The sequence below is a fragment of the Rattus norvegicus genome, chromosome 16 (genome assembly GCF_036323735.1).
Source record: "Rattus norvegicus strain BN/NHsdMcwi chromosome 16, GRCr8, whole genome shotgun sequence".
Classification (NCBI taxonomy): Eukaryota; Metazoa; Chordata; class Mammalia; order Rodentia; family Muridae; genus Rattus; species Rattus norvegicus.
The window spans coordinates 11,674,510-11,691,111 of NC_086034.1; the positions used below are offsets into that span (position 1 = coordinate 11,674,510).

Here is a 16,602-nt window from a genome sequence, read left to right on the forward strand (position 1 = left end):
TAGTTGCCATCATATAGCCAGCAAGAATCCAGTGTTTATCTATTCTCCCTTTTGTCACAGGGGATCTAGCTCAGCACCCTAGAACTAGCATTCGTAGAAAGAAGAGTAATTTCCTACTATTGTGCATGCATAACTAACCAGTTTTACAGAGAACTGGCTTTTCACTAACCAGTAAGAGGAAAGCTAGTCTATAAATACACAGACAAATACATACACGCAAATGCAATCACAAAGGCATGCACACATACATACTTACATGTAAACTCTGCCATATATGTGCATACATGTATGCAGGCATTTACATACAGATGCACTTAATATATTTAAAGATGTGTGCACTAGCATGCCCTGGCACTTGCTGACTGGTATTTGAACACATGCATCGAAATGTGCAGGCAAGCATATAAAACTTGTGGGGAATGGAAAAAAAGGAACCATGTAGACATAGCAAAGAAGAGTAAAGAAAGATGAACAACACATCTGCTCTTCAATTTGACAGGAGACAAGATATTCATTAACTATGAAACTGAACCCCACTCTGGAGTAACACAGAAGTCCCAACACATGCACATGACTTGGATGCTTCAGATACTTGGCTTGATAAAGATTGACCCAGACACTCTGTGAGAAGGAGAGAGGTGGCTAGGGGATGAACAGTGAATGGCTTTAGAGCAAACACTACTGGGAACAACAGAAAAAGAAAACAAAGTATAGAGGAAGAGGTGGGATACAAGAGAGTGAGGGAGATGAGAACAACAGAAGAGATTGGCTGCCAAATAACGTGGGATGAGGACAAGGGATAGAGTAGTGTTTGATTTCCATTAAGTTGCTGTAGATAGCACCAGAACTAAATGCTACTAAGAGAAGAGAAAGTTTTCTTGCAGGTGACAATTCACAGTCCATCACTGGAGAGACTCAGGACAAGGACACAAGCAGGAGTTGAAATAAGCAGCAATGGAGATGAACCCCTCTGAAAGACACCTAGGGTTCCAGCTTCTATTGTATATGCTGGTGAATATGGCCAAGTTAACTGTTTAAAGAGAGCAGCAAGGCTCTGGTATTAAGTCCTAAGATGACTGTGCAGGTGAAAACTAACTCTGGATAAGACAAGTCCTATGCAAGAACACTGACATGGTGGGACTGCTTGCTATCCCAGGTATGCATATGCTCTCATTACACACAGAAAAAAACATGCAAGGTCACATAAAGGGATTGGGATAATTAGGGCTGAATTTGTGATTATGGTTACAGATGCAGTTTAACAGTAGGGACTCAGCTTGCAAAACTGAGGTGCTATCTATATGGAGATATCTCTCAGAACAGTGGAGTGGGAAACAGATGTATACTTGTGTCAATTGGTGCACCTAGGAAATGGGAGGGGACATGGGAGCCTTTAAGGAAAGTCCTGTTGAAGAAGGGGCAGTAATGGAATCACCCTGTTGAAAATGACCTAACATTGTAGAACCTTGGAAATCAGGTAAAAGAGTGCTTAGAGCAAGAACTGTAGGCTCACTTGTCAGAAACAGTAGAGAGGGCAAGCTGTTCTCTTGCTGTCTTCGAACTACTCGAGGCTACAAGAAAGACAACAGGGAAGGCTATAATGGTTTCTGGAGGACCAGGGTTCACTCTTGCCTTCAAAACCTGTGGCCATTTTCCTGAAAGGAAAAAACCTTGACCAAGGCCAACCAAGGCTAGAACCACACAGACCAGGTAACCACTCTGGTTTTCCTCTCTGTTTAGCAGAGTAATAATTGATAAGGAGAAGCAATCAGAATGTTGCAGACGTGTCCTTTTGAAACCGTGACCTTGATCTTTCCTCAGGGTGAGAATGCTTCTGCCACACAGGACCTGAGGGAGACCTGTAGACACTCACACATCAGTGCAGAGACTGTAGTTAAGCTAGTGAACAACCTGGTGCCTTCTCTGCCGTAAGGTGACACCTTTGACTCTGCCTTTCTGTTCATATACAGAAGATTTGACACCCCCTACAGGTACTTGACTTGCTGTTCCTGAGGTGAGTGCAAATTTCTAAGGCCATAGTTGACAGATCATCTTGATGATTCTGGGTCTCTGTCTCTGTCTCTGTCTCTGTCTCTGTGTGTGTGTGTGTGTGTGTGTGTGTGTGTGCATGTGTATGTCTGTCTCTCTGTCTCTGTCTCTCTCTGTCTCTGTCTCTGTCTGTCTCTGTCTCTCTGTCTCTGTGTATGTGTGTGTCTGTCTCTCTCTGTCTTTCTCTTTCTGTTTCTGTCTGTCTCTGTCTCTATCTCTAGCTCTCTCTGTTTATGTGTGTCTGTCTCTCTGTCCCTGTCTCTGTCTGTCTCTGTTCGTCTGTTTGTCTCTCTGTCTTTGTCTCTGTCTCTCTCTCTGTATGTGTGTGTCTGTCTCTCTGTCTCTGTCTCTCTCTGTCTTTCTCTTTCTGTCTCTGTCTCTCTATGTATGTATGTGTCTGTCTCTCTCTCTCTCCCTCTCTCTCTCTCTCTCTCTCCCTCTCTCTCTCTCTCTCCAATCTCTTCAACTGCTTATTGAATATAGACAATTATAGATAATTGTCAGGATCCAGCAGCATGAAGTAAGAAATTTCTTCTCCCAGCCTTGATCCAAGGAAGTGGGCTGTCAAAGCTTAAGACTCACCCTAAAATAGATGTACATATCCCCTCTACCTTGAAAAAATACTTTATTCTGCTCTCAATATTTCTGAGGACTTGGTGATTGTAATTCTCCCATATGTAATGAAGGTTCAGGAAATATTGGAATATCCTATAATGATGTATCCAAAGTTGAGATATAGTTAGTGTAATACAGGTGACCATGTGACCACTGAGATGTCTGAATAGAGATACATGTGTTCAACTTTCGCAAAGATATATTGAATGCACCCACTGTGTACAGGTGAACTCATAATTCTTTGAGCAGCCAGAAATGCCAGTATTAGGTAGGTGTCCTAGGAATTTACAGGTGACGTTCTGTCTTGTCTTCTCTAGGTATGCAAACTTCGGCCTTTATTCTGAAGAAGATGAACAAGTAAAGAACACAGTCTGTAGATTCCTGGAAACATGGATGAACAAGAGCCCTGAGGACTTTTGTGACCCATTAGATGTGTGCACTCTGAAATATATAAAGTCCTACTTGAGTGTGTACATGCCCCACTGTGATCTTAGTGTCCATGTCAAGAGGCTGCTGACACAGTTGGAGGAAGAACATGCCAAGGATTCCCAGGCCAAAGATGAGGAAGACTCAGATCTGGGGAGACACACATCCTCAGTACCACAGATTGAATGGGTATAAATGCGCAGGGAACTGAGTCACTCTGGAGCCAGATCCAACTTGTGCACCAGATCTGGAGAGTACAAAAACCTCCAGAAGATTTTGTGGCCCATGCATACCTGCAGCCAGATGTGGCAGCAGCCGTTTAGCCAGCACACCTGTGAGCAGCTGTGGAACCTGTGTTTCAGCATGTTAGTAGATACAGTGATTTTCAGTCATCTCCTGCTTGCTACACTGGGCCTACCTATTGAGAGAATGGCCCTGTCACCTGTGGTCATCAATTTGAGTCTGTCCTATACCTGTGCTGCTGTTTCTGTCCCTCATAATCATCTGCTGATTTCAACCCAGTAGCAGTTCCAACCCCACAGCCAGCCTTCCCCTCCTAAGAAATAGCCTTCTTACCTTTTCTGACTTAAGTATTGGTTTTAATAAACTGTTAGTGTTTGTTTTCAGTTTTTTTCAAAGTTCTCTTTTGAGCAGAAATAATTAAAAAGATAAACATAAGCATTTAAAATAATTAAATACTGTGCTTAAATTACAACAGGTAAAAGATTTAAATAGTCATTTTTCTAAAAAAGGTATATGCATGACTAATAAAGCATATGCCCTAATGCTCAAAATTATCATTCAGTAAACTTCAGTCCTGTGATAATAATTCAGTTCACACTTAATTGGCTATACTTTAACACACATAAATCCCAAGTGTTGGCCATGATGTGATATGATAGAATCATGGCATATTTCTAGGGCACAGGCAGAATGTGTTACCTAATTTCTGATATACTTTGTCAATTCTTCAAAAATATAAATACCACTATTATGACTTTGCTTCTCTAATGATGTATAAATCTCCCCAATACAAATAACAGAAATCCAAACAGTCAAAATGGTCTGCAGTTGATAAACAGACTAATTGTAATATGTGCTAATTCTAGATTACATGGACAATTTTCGAAGTCACTCGGTTAGCCACGAAGCCAAATAAAAGTCTAGAATTAGGCAAAAATTTTCTTAAGGAATAGATCTATGAAAACAGAAATCTAAAAGTTTGCCTCTAGTAGTTTGGGTAGAAGAAGGTTTTTAACAGGTAGAAATGTGCTTTTCAAATGAAAAAAAAATCTCTACAAGTATACAAAGGCTGTTGATTCTATCCACCCCTCATCACCTCCCATCTACTCATCCAGACTTCCCAAACAGTCTCCTTTCTGGTTGTTTGGTTTGTTTGTTTATTCATTTATATATATATATATATATATATATATATTTATGATACTAATTGATGATTATTATTACTATTTTCTTTACACTCTGCATCCAATAAGTATGTGTTCTGTAGGAATAGTTATGCTGCCACTGACATAGTACACAATTATAATCAGTCTACCACTGGTCATATCCAAAATGATTGTCCCTCCCCAGAAGACAGCAACTGCCATCAGCATTTCAGCCAGGGAGAGGACCTGAGAAACCCTTTGTCCACAGCTATGAATAGGCATAAAAAACAAAGATGCACAGGATTTCTATTAAAACATAATGTATACACAAAGTGTGTATAGTAAAAGAAAAATTCATTATATAAATAATAATGAAATATAAAAAGTAAATTAAAAAAACAGTCCTGATAGGACATTATGAGACCAGGAGACTTCTTCACAGATGGAAATGGGTTCATTTTCTACTGGCCTTGTGTACTGAAAATGAGGACTGCGCTAAAATGAAGTGTTTTCCCTAGAGAATGTCTTAGAGAAAACTAAATTTTCAAATGCAAGTGGGTATCAAGTGGAGATAATCCTGGGTTAAGGATGGGTGCATGAGGCAACTTCTCCAATTTAGGACTGAGTGTTCCAAGGTGTCTACCTCTGCATAAGGTCTGGCTATGGGTCTCAGGATATCCTGTGATCTGCTTCAGGAGAAGCTTCTCTGACAATGATTGAGCAAGGCACTCATGTATGCGTATCATAGATCATTAGGAGTCTTGTTTTTAACTCTTTCATTGGTAGAACAGTCCTATTTAGGTTTTGCCCAGGTGTCTGAACTATCTAATCTTAGGTTCTTGGTCAGCAAGGAAGTGTGAGTTATAGGGTCCATCTCAGGGAGTGAGTATTAAATCGAGTCAGATATCTGTCGGTTACTCCCACAACATTTGTGTCACAGTAGTCCATGCACATCTCACAGACCCGACACTGTTGTAAGTCAAAGGTTCTGTAGTATGGTTAGCATTTATGTTTTTCTTGGAAACATGCTGACTTTCTAGGGCAGACAATACCTGAAAGCCAAGGACTCTCACCTTTGGCTTTCTCCCATCTCAGACTGCACTTTCCACTCCTGGAGCATCCGCTGTCTCAGTGTGAGCTACTGTGATGAGCACAGTCAACTCTCCATGTTTTGCCTCATCCAGTGGACATGCCCAAAGGCTGGGGGACATGGACCAAAAATGCATATCTAAACAGAATTCTCAACAGAATAGTTTCCCTTAAAGAAATGCACTAAGAGAAATGTTCACCATCCCCAGCTCATCAGGGAAATGCAAATAAAACGACTCTGAGATTCCATCTTTCCTTTCTGATTGGCTACAGTAAAATCACAAGTGATGTCATGTTAGCAAGGATGCAGAAGAAGGGGAACACTTCCATTTCTGTTGGAAGTGCCAACTTGTACAGCCACTTTGAAAGAGACATGTTGGTTTCTCCTAAGGACAAACATGTTATAAGGTCACTTGATAAACTATAACCATACAAAACTTCCTGGTCATGGAAACAAGCTAGTGACCTTCAACAGAAGAAAGGATAAAGAAAGTGTTTTACATTTGCACAGTGGAGTATTATACAGCTGTTAAAATCAACGCCTTGTTCTATTCAGGCAAATGGTGGAACAAGAAGACAAACAGGATATGAACTCACATATAAGTAGAAATTACTTTTTTAAGGATTTAAATGTATTTTAATAAGGTGATGCTGCATTACTGCTCCAGTTCTCAGAAAAAACTTCAAATTGAAGGTATCAGGAACAAACCATTGTACACCAATAAAAATGCACAGCGTAAGTACCTAATATAGGCCAGACTAAGAGCTACTGTCAGACTTTCAACACACAGCAACTCTGTCCCAGGGTTGCTAGGCCTATCAAGAAAAGCTGTGAACAACAACAGCAGAGACACAAAAGTGTAGTCCTTACCCAAGAAGATGAAGGGAAGTTCACACAAATTTTTTTAAGATATACTAAACTCAAACTCTCAGGAGAAAATGTCTTCCTTAGCACATGAAGGGGTCATATTGAGATACAACAGATCCATATGTATGCTGTAACCTCTGTGGACATTTGTCTGAATTCTCCCCTGGGAGCATGGAGGATTTGGGCTGGGTCATTGGGTCATCAGAGGACGTTTAGGTTTTATGGTAGGTAAGGCAGTGTCTCTGGGGTTGAGGGGAATAAAGATGAAAATTTAACGTGTGTGTTGGCGTGTGTGTGTGTGTGTGTGTGTAAGAGAGAGAGAGAGAGAGAGAGAGAGAGAGAGAGAGAGAGAGAGAGAGAGAGAGAGAGAGAGAGAGAGAGAGAATGATCAAGATTAGTGGAGTTCTGAGTCCATATTCAATAGTTCTTCAGGGCCTCAACCCTCAATATACTTCAGGAATGCACCAGACACACTTGATAACGCAACACCACACCTCCCTTGCCCCTTGCCTTCAAGGATACTCCCTAGAATAATATAAGCAGGGAAGACCTATCTATTGGGACGAACCCCTAACACTTTTCCAGGGTAGAATTCTAGCTAGTCCAAAAAAGGGCACCTCTTTTAAGCGCTGCAGGAAACTAGACAATTCAACTTTATCTAATATCGGCAGCATTTATTTGGAGCAAATTCAACTCGTAGAGCTGGACAGCTGAATGTAGCAGGAGTTCCACCAACTGCTACAATTCCTTCCATTTTTGCAGCTTGGCCAAATCATTCAGTTGTTGGTGGTGTCAATCCAAGGGTTCCTTCCTCTGGCATCATAGTGGCAGGTTCTGGAGGCACTGGAGTGCCAGGTGGCACAGGAGTAGGGGGCATGGAGCCTCTCTTGTTTACACCCATAGCACCTCCCATAGCCATTGGGCCCATCCTTATCTCTGTTCTCTCGAATCAGGAAGGTTCCCTTGTATCCTTCCTGCTCCTGTCACATCATTTCTTCCTGTTTCTGCATCTCATTCCTCTTCCTGCCTCAGTTCTAACTGCTTTCATTTCTGAACCTCTTGGTTATGCAGCTCCTCCATTTTTCAAAGCTCTTATTGATGTCTCATCAACTCCTTCCTCATTAGCGTAACCTGGTGTCCATAGTGTGTTGCCTCCATCTCCATCTGCAGCCTCTCACAAGCCTCCTTGATCTTCCGGTCCACTTGCTCCTGCTGTTGCTTCTCCATCTCAGTGAGTGCCTTCCAGTGCATACCATACTCATACTCACAGGACCCAGGCTGTGCGAATCTGGGGGACTGTTCTCTCTCCTTGTGAAATTGCATCTTATTTATAATCAGCTTCTCTGGAAGTCTCTCTTCATTATCTAACCAGTCCATAGGCTCTACAGTGACAGGCTGAGGAAATGTGGTTAGCAAGAATGAGCCTTCACTGCATCTGCCCAGAGCTTTCTGAGTAGCTGGCTTCAATGAGAACTCAAAATGCCTTTCCCTCAGGGCCTTCTTCAGTCATTTACAATGACTACAGCCCTCTCCACCTGGCCAAACCCAGAGAAAGCTTCTTCGAGCGGTTCACTGGACATATACTGAGGAAGGCTGTGGACTGTAAGGATTGCACTATGACAAGGAAAGAGCGCTTGCAGTTGCTTTGCACAGAGTGGAGTATTGTCCAGCTCCACTTTGGCAATTTCCATTAGGGTTCCTGATTCCAAGAGAATAAAGTAAAAGCCTTTTTCCTCATGAGTGAAAACTTCTCCTGCTTTTCCATGTTTCTCAAAAAGTTTCCTCATTTCTTCCTCAGTAATGTCAGGAGGAAGATTGCCCACAAAGAGATGGCTACATTGGGTAAAGATCTTCTCTCTCCTAAAATTCTTCAAGTCAATAGTCAAGCCTTCATTCTGGCTGCTGGAATGCTGTCCATTTGCAGGTTTTAGTGGAGGTGGCTGCTGCTCCTGCTGCTGCTCCTGCTGCTTCTGGTGGTGGTGGTGATGTTGATGGTGCTTCCTTGAAGTATAATTCTGCTTCTCCAACTTACCGGTTTTATTGCATTCATTTTCCACCCTTGACTTATATTTGAACACATCAAAGTCTCTATCCCCCAGTCCTAACCCTGATTTCTCTGCCCACAGTTCAGAGTAAGGGCGCTGCTGCACAGCCACCACCACTCCAAGAAAAGAGGGAAATGACTTTTAAAGAAAAGAATAACCATGTTACAATCCACAATCCCAGAGAAGCTAAGTAACAAGGAGTGCCCAAGATGCAGACACATGCTTCTCACTGTGAAGTGGAAATAGAATAGACACATTGGGTGTATTGGGGTAGGGTACAGTTAGGGGAGTGGTCTAAAGGAAGGGTGGGGATGGGAAAAGGAGGAATCAGATGGGGAAGACAATGGACGAGAGTCCTGGGAGAATAAGATAGAATTGGGGTGGGTAGTCTCTGGGATAAGATCTATGAGGGTGACCCCAGCTTAGATTCCTAGTAGTTTGGGATATTGAGTCCTCTGTAACCATAAAGACTTCCAGTGGACAGATTAGAAAATCAGCCCTGATGCAAAACATTTCACCTATATTTTGTTCAGCCTACAAGATGTGTTGTAGTAAAGGTGACACAGAAACTGTGAAAGTGTCTATCCAATGCCTTGACACATTTGAGACCCATGCTATGAGTGTGTCCAGCCCTTGCAAAGCCTAGAGTACCAAGAACCACAGGCTGGAAATACCAGAGGAACAGATGGGCACAGAGACAGGATAGAAAAATGAATAGAAAAATGCCAATGAAATGATTTCTAATAATATTCTGCTATACTCAGAGATTAGTCCTACCCCAATTGTCATTAGAGAGGCTTCACTTAAAAAATGATGGAAACAAATGCAAAGACACACAGCCAGAAATTAGGTAGAGTTGGCGAAATTTTATGAAGAGGTGGAAGAATTGTAGGAGCTACAGGGTTGAAGAAGACCTCAAAAAACAAAAAGCATTTAGCCGACCTGATCCCATAGGATACAAGGACTGAACTGCCAGCCAACCAAGAAGCCTACATGGGGACCACGTAGCCTACATGGGACTGACCTAGGCCATCAGAACCTGTGTAGCAGTTGTGAAGATTCAACTTCTTGTGGAACTATTAACAGTGGGAGTGGGGGCTGACTCTGACTCTGTTGACTGTGCATGAGATGTTCTCCCCTAACATTGTTGCCTCCTCTTCCATTAATACAAGTGGAGGTGCCAAGTCTTAAAGGGAAAAGCCATGGCTGGTTAACATGTTTGGGAGGCCTGCCCTTTTCTGCAGATGAATGGTGGAGGAGGAGGAGATGAGAATGGAGCTGTGGAGGGATTAGGAGAAAAAAGTAGGGGATTAGTCACGATGTAAAATAAATACAATTTTGAAAGAAAAGGTTTACAAGGCTGGAACAATCTTGATTGTAATATATATCATCACAGAACACAAAATAGAATCAAGAATGAAAGAAAAGCTTGTATTATCATGAGGAAATACATTCTCTCTCTCTCTCTCTCTCTCTCTCTCTCTCTCTCTCTCTGGAGAGGGAAGGGGGAAGGAGAAGGGGAGGGGGAGGGAAAGGGAAAGGGAGAGACAGAGAGACAGAGAGACAGAAAGAGACAGAGAGAAAGAGACAGACAGAGAGAGACAGAGATTTCTAGAGATAGAGACCAAGACAGAGAGACAGAGAGTGGGAGACAGACACACAGAGATACACACAGAGAGATGAGAGTAGAGGAGGCATTCAAGAACACAAAAGTCTAATGTTTTTTGCACTTCTGATATTTGACTCTTTCAGAAGTTTCCTCCCCTCTTTTATGATTGCTCAGCTTGAAAAATGACAAAATGGGTGATTGGTGTATAGCATTCACATAAACAGGTCTTAATCAAGAATTGAGCTTTTTCAGGCACAAGAGCAGCAGGAAGTTGGGGATGTTGAGCAGTTACTGATAGAGAAAAGCTTTGCCAGTCCTTTGTGTTAAACTACCAAGTTTTATGCAGGTCAAGCCAATGAAAAGAAGCCAGCCATCTTAGAAGTTCACAATTTTGTTAACTCTATGGCTGCTCCACTGGAATCTCTGTCCTATAGTCAAAGTTTTTAACTCTGAATCTCGTTGGTCGGTGGTAATATTTAGACTTCCCCTGCTCTTCTGTCACAATTATATGTATAAGTTTTAGTGCACTGGTGCCTCTACCTGATCCATGCCTGTGCTGCTATAAAGAAGCTATGGGAGTTTTATGGCTTCGTCTTGGGGACATGATCAGCCTCCTAGATTCTCGGGACATGATCTTCATGTTCCATCATCCTTCTCCTCATAGGCTGTTCATGTCTTGATAATTTCCAACTTATCAAATGAAATTGGCCTCTTCAAAGATGTATCCTTTGAACTTAGATGTCCCTGCTCCCATTACCAATAGATACAACTCACCCACTTGTAGACATACAGCCAACAAAACCTACAGAATTCATCTATCATCTTTTACTTTGTCTTAACAGAAGATGCAGCTCAAGACCTGGATATGGAAGTCGGTTCCATTGAAAGGAGTTTTTTCCCACTATTATTAGTGTACCAAGTCATTTTAAGGAATTCTGGTTGGGGATTTAGCTCAGTGGTAGAGCGCTTGCCTAGGAAGCGCAAGGCCCTGGGTTCTGTCCCCAGCTCCGAAAAAAAGAACCAAAAAAAAAAAAAAAAGGAATTCTGGCTTTTACCGTAACCAGTGAAAGGATGTTACAGTCTACTAACACACACACACACACACACACATACTCCCCCACCCCACACACACACACACACAAACACACACACAAATATACATGGTCAGAAAACCATGAAGGCATGCAGTCATGGATGTAAGCATGCATGCATGCTCATACACATGTAAGTTTTGCCATGCACTTGAAACATGCACATGTACTTACACCAAGACACACATGTACAAGTGCATATAATGTACGTAAGAGTGATCTCATATACATGCCTTTGAATGTACTGATAGGAACTAATATGCATATGCACGTGAACATGCAGGAGATACAGCAAAATTAGGGGAATGAGAAAAAAGAAACTGAGAAGATGTCACACAGAAGATAAAGGGGGAAGAAACACAACTGCAATTCATTTTGACAAGTGAACAAGATAGTAATTAACAATAAAACTGGTGACCAGTCTGGAGTTCCATGGAATTCTGAGCACATGCACATGACACAGACTCCCCTGGTTACTGGAGCTAAACACTGACTCACACACTCTGTATGAAGGACAGAGCTGCTCAGGGGAAGAACGGGGAATGATTTGCACACACCACTGGGAGCAGCAGAGAAAGAAAAGACAGTTCTAGAGGAAGAGATGGAATACCAGTGAGTGAGGAAGCTGAGGAACTAGGGAACAGGTTGGTAGCCACATTACATAGGGCGGGGGCAGAAATAGAGTCATGTTCCCATTTCGCTTGGTTGCTGTGACAAACACCATGAAAACATGTTATTAAGGGAGCAGAAAGTTTTCCTGTAGGTGACAAGTCACAGGCCATCATTGTACAGTCAGGACAAGGATTCAAGCTGGAATTCATAAGACACAACAGAGGATGAACCCCTCCTGAAAGATTGCTAGGGGGTTGCTTTCATCTCATAAGGTGGCGACAGTGGGTGAGCCAGCTGTTTACAGCAAGCTGCAAACCTCTGTGCTTAAGCCCTAAAATGATCATGGTGTTGGAAACTGACTCTGAGAGACAATCCCTATGCAGGCACACTGACATTGTGGGGCTGCTGGCTGTCACAGGCATGAATGTGATCTCATTCCACACAGAACACATACAAGTCATGTAAAAGCAAGAAATCATGCCTAGGGTTGATGGTACATTGGGCTAGGTAGGCCAGAGCTTTGATGGGGGTTACAGATGCGGTTCCAAAGGAGGGAATCTGGTTGCAAAGCTGAGATGCTGTTTATATACAGGTATCTCTGGGAGCAGTAGAGTAGAAAACACATGTATACCTGTGTAGACTTGCGAACCTGGGAAGTGGGAAAGAAACTAGGAGCCCTTTAATAAAGTGCCGTTAAAGAAGTGACAGTTATAGAATCACCCTCATGGCCATGACCTAACAATAGAAAACCTTGGTAACCAGGCAACCCACTGGTTACAGCAAGGACTATAGGCTCTCTGGTCAGAGACTGTAGAGAGGGCAGGATGTTCTCTTTCCATCTTCGGACTACTCGAGGTTCAGGCCTCAAGAAAGACAACAGGGAAGCCCATGAAGGTGTCTGGAGGCACAGGGTTCGCTCTTGCCTTCAACGCCTGTGGCCATTTTCTCAAAGGGGAAAAAATTTGACCAAAGCCAGCCAAGGACAGGACCTCATTGAACAGGTAACCACTCTGTTGTCTCTGGGTTTTTGGCATAGAAATAATTCAAGGAACCTTGGAATGAGGAGAACCAATAAGACTGTTGCAGATCTTTGAAACTTTGACTTCGATCTTTCCTCAGGGTAAGAACTCTTCTGACACACAGGACATGAGAAAGCCCTGTAGACACTCAGACATTAGTTCAGGGACTGTGGTTAAGCTGGTGAACAACTTGGTGCCTTCTCTGCAGAAAGGGGACCCCAGCTTTGTCCCTGCATTTCTGTCCACATACCGAAGATGTGCCACCACCCTACAGGTATTGGATCTGCTATTCCTGAGGTGAGGCTCTTCTCCATGCCCATAGTTCTCAAATCCTCCTGTCAGTTCTGGGAATTTCTCTCTCTGTCTTTCTCTCTCTGTCTCTGTCTCTCTGTCTCTCTCTTCCTCTCCTTTTTTCCTTCTGTCTCTACCCCTATCTCTCTCTGCTTCTTCTCCATCTCAATGCCTGGATCTGGCTCTGTCTCAGGCTTTTCATTTTCTCCAGAATTGTCAGGATACAGTAGCATGCATTAAAAAATTTCTTCTCCGATGCATGGCCCATGTGATTGGGATGTCTAGAGTTGAGAACAGAAAAATGAATACAGCCAACTCTTCTAGCTTGAAAACGCACTTAATCCCTCAGTCAGTGTTTCTGAGCCCTTGGTGAATGCACTTCTCTCTATATAAAGTAGGTTCTACACATATTGGAGTATGTAGTAGAGACATGACCATGTGGAGATCCATAAAGGATATTCCAATAATACATGTAACAAGGATATGTCTGCATAGGGATCTGTGTGTACAAACTTTGCACAGATACATTGAAAGCACCTATTGGATCCACATTAACTAATAATTCTGAGAGCAAACAGAATTGCTCCTTTTAGGAGAGGGGCCTGGGACTTTACAGGTAACATTCTGTCTGGTCTTCTCTAGGTATTCACACTTCACAGCTGATTCTGAGGAGGATGAACAAGTAAAGAACACCCTCTGTAGCTTCCTGGAAACATGGATGGACAAGAACCCTGAGGACTTTTGTGACCTATCAGACCTGTTGCCTCTGAAATACCTGAAGGCCTACTTGAGTGTGTACATGCCCCACTGTGATCTTAGTGTTCGTGTCAAGAAGCTCCTGACACAGTTGGAGGAAGAACATGCCAAGGATTCCCAGGTCAAAGATGAGGACGACTCAGATTTGGGGACACATATTTCCTCAGATCCAGAGATTTTATGGGTGTAAATCAGCAAAGAAAAGAGCCACTCTGTAGCCAGAACCAACTTGTGCACCAGAGCTGTACGGTATAGAAACCTCCAGAAGGTTCTGGGATTTATGAGTAGTTGCAGCTGTATGTGGCAGCAGCAGTTCAGCCAGCACAGCTGATAGCAGCTGTGGAAACTGTGTCTCCCTGTGTCTGTAGATACAAGGTATCTGTCTGTCATCTCCTGCTTGCTACAGTGGGCCTTCCTATTTAGAGTATAGCCCTGTCACCTGTGATCATCAACTGGAGTCTCTCCTATACTTGCCCCTCATGATCAGCTGCTGATTTAAATCCAACAGCAGTTCCAACCCCACAGCCAGACTAAAGCTCCCCCGAGTAATAGTATTTTATTATTTCTGATGTTTTCAATGTTGTGTTTATTTTAATTATTGGTTTTAATAAATTATTAATTTGTTTTACATTGTCCAAAATGCAGTCTAATTATGAAAGAAAATATCTGAAAACTATGGATATTCTTGACAAATTATTTTAAGTTTATTCAAAGTTGTCTAAAAAATTAAAAAGTTAAACATAATCATTTAAAATGATTGTATGACAGGCTGATACTATAAAAGGTAAAACTTTTAAATAGCCATTTTTGTAAATAATGTATAGACATCACTAATAAGTTGCATGTAATAATGTTCAACATTACCTTTCAGTAAACTTCAAACTAAACTTGAGAAGTGGTAATACTTTAGTCAGTGTTAACAATTCAATTCTAATTGAAGTGGATACATTTTTACATGCAGATATTCCAAGTGTTGGGGAGGATGGGCAATCATAAAATCCTGGCACATTTCTAGGGGGCATGTGGAAGGCATTACCTACTTTCAGTAATACTTTGCCAGTTCTTCAAAAATATAAATACAACTAACATGACTTTGCTCATCTAAAGATGTATAAATACCCCAAAGAATGAAAATCAGAAATCCAAACTGCACAAATGGTCTGCTATAGATGAGCATATTAATTGTACTATGTGCTAATTCATGATACAGCATGGGCAAGGTTCAAAGTTACTGTGCTAAGGCAAGAAGCCAAATTAAAAAAGAAAAACAGGCAGAATAAAAATTGAATAATTCAATATTTAAATAATAATAAAATATTAAAAGTAAATTACAAAAAGTTGTGATAGGACATTATGAGACCAGAAACCTCCTTCATATTTGTAAATGGATTCATTTTTTTGTTGGATATTTGCTGATGAACATGAGGACTGTACCTAAAAGGAGTTTGTTTCTTTAGAGACTCCCTTAGAAAAAAACTAAACTAAATTGCAAGGTGTTATCAATTGGAGATAATCCTGGTTTAAGAATGGGTACATGAGGCCACTTCTCCAATTTAGAACTGTGTGCTCCAAGGTGTCTTACTCTACATAATGTCTGCTTATGGGCCTCAGTATGTCTTGTGATCTGATTGAGGAGGAAGCTTCTCTAAATTTGGTAAAACAAGGCACTGGTCTGTGAGTATAACAGATCTTTGGGAATCATTTTCTAATATTTCTTTTCTAGAACAGTCATATTAAGATTTACCCTAGGTTGATGAAATATCTGGTCTCAGGTTCCTGGTCAGCCAAGCAGTGTCAGGTATGAGGTCCATCTCAGGGAGTGAATCTTAAGTCAAGTCTGATATCTGTTGGTTACTCCCACACTATTTGTGTCACATTAGTACATGCATATCAACAGACTGAATATCATTGAAATTCAAATGTTTTGTAGTTTGGTTACTGTTTAGGGTTCTTTCTTGAAAACTTGAAGTTTCAGGTGGTAACAACTTCCAGTAAGACAAGAAATTAAAACTTTGGTATTTTTACATCTCAGACTGTACTTTCCAACTTCTGGACCATTCATCATCTCAAAGCTAGGAATATGTGTAAGCTCAGTCAAACTCTCCATGCTTTGCCTCTCCACTGGAGATGTTCAAAGGCTGGGGGGACATGGACTAACAATTCAGATCAAATGGAATTCTCAACAGAATTCTTTCACTTAAAGAAATGAACTTGGAGAAAAGTTCAACATCCTTAGTCATCAGCAAAATACAAATGAAATGAATTTGTCATTCCATCTTACCTGTCAGAATTGCTAAAACCTAACAAAAGTGATAGCTTATGCTAACAGGGATGTAGAGCAAGGAGAACATTATCCATTGCTGATGGAAGTGCCAACGTGTACAACAAACTTCAGAACTTAACACATTGGTATTGCAATAGCATGCATATGAGTCGTCATTTGATAAACTATGTTCATACAAACTTTATTGCTAATAGCTAGAAGCGTCCTAAAGTCCTTCAACTGAAGAATGGATAAAGAAAATATTTTACATTCCCATGCTAAAATATTCCAAAACTTTTAAAATCAACATCTTGTTCCATCCAGGCATATAAATGGAACAAGAAGACAGATATAATATAAACTTACTTAAATGATGAAATTACTTTTAAAATAAAGAACAAGTATGCTACAGTCCACAGACCCAGGAAACTATGTAACAAAGAGGGCTCAAGATGCAGGCCTCTCTGTGATGGGGAGATAG

The 16,602-nt window shown here is 41.5% G+C and overlaps 1 protein-coding gene and 2 pseudogenes across 3 annotated transcripts; 2 read left to right on the top strand and 1 right to left on the bottom strand.

Annotated features, from left to right (window-relative positions):
* The first annotated feature begins 1,773 nt into the window (after positions 1-1,773).
* Positions 1,774-3,716, top strand: LOC134482560 (ral guanine nucleotide dissociation stimulator-like; annotated as a pseudogene).
* Positions 3,710-14,074, bottom strand: Nono-ps4 (non-POU domain containing, octamer-binding, pseudogene 4; annotated as a pseudogene).
* On the top strand, positions 11,655-14,483 carry 4930474N05Rikl2 (RIKEN cDNA 4930474N05 gene like 2). 3 transcript variants are annotated; one of them, XM_039095005.2, is made up of 3 exons: positions 11,655-12,793; positions 12,912-13,108; positions 13,745-14,483. In XM_039095005.2, exons 1-3 carry the CDS (start codon positions 12,617-12,619, stop codon positions 14,046-14,048), a joined length of 678 nt encoding a protein of 225 aa, XP_038950933.1. In that variant the 5' UTR covers positions 11,655-12,616; the 3' UTR covers positions 14,049-14,483. The 3 variants fall into 3 exon arrangements, with proteins under 3 accessions (XP_038950933.1, XP_063131877.1, XP_063131876.1); XM_063275807.1 differs by having other exon boundaries at positions 12,912-13,085; XM_063275806.1 differs by having other exon boundaries at positions 11,655-11,824.
* Positions 14,484-16,602: the final 2,119 nt, after the last annotated feature.

Bases quoted from the DNA above. Each gene is read 5' to 3' on its own strand.
- 4930474N05Rikl2 (XM_039095005.2), top strand. From the start codon at position 12,617: ATGTTCTCTTTCCATCTTCGGACTACTCGAGGTTCAGGCCTCAAGAAA. The intron at 12,794-12,911 runs GTAACCACTCTG...ATCTTTCCTCAG, and splicing joins GACAGGACCTCATTGAACAG to GGTAAGAACTCTTCTGACAC. The intron at 13,109-13,744 runs GTGAGGCTCTTC...GGTCTTCTCTAG, and splicing joins TTGGATCTGCTATTCCTGAG to GTATTCACACTTCACAGCTG.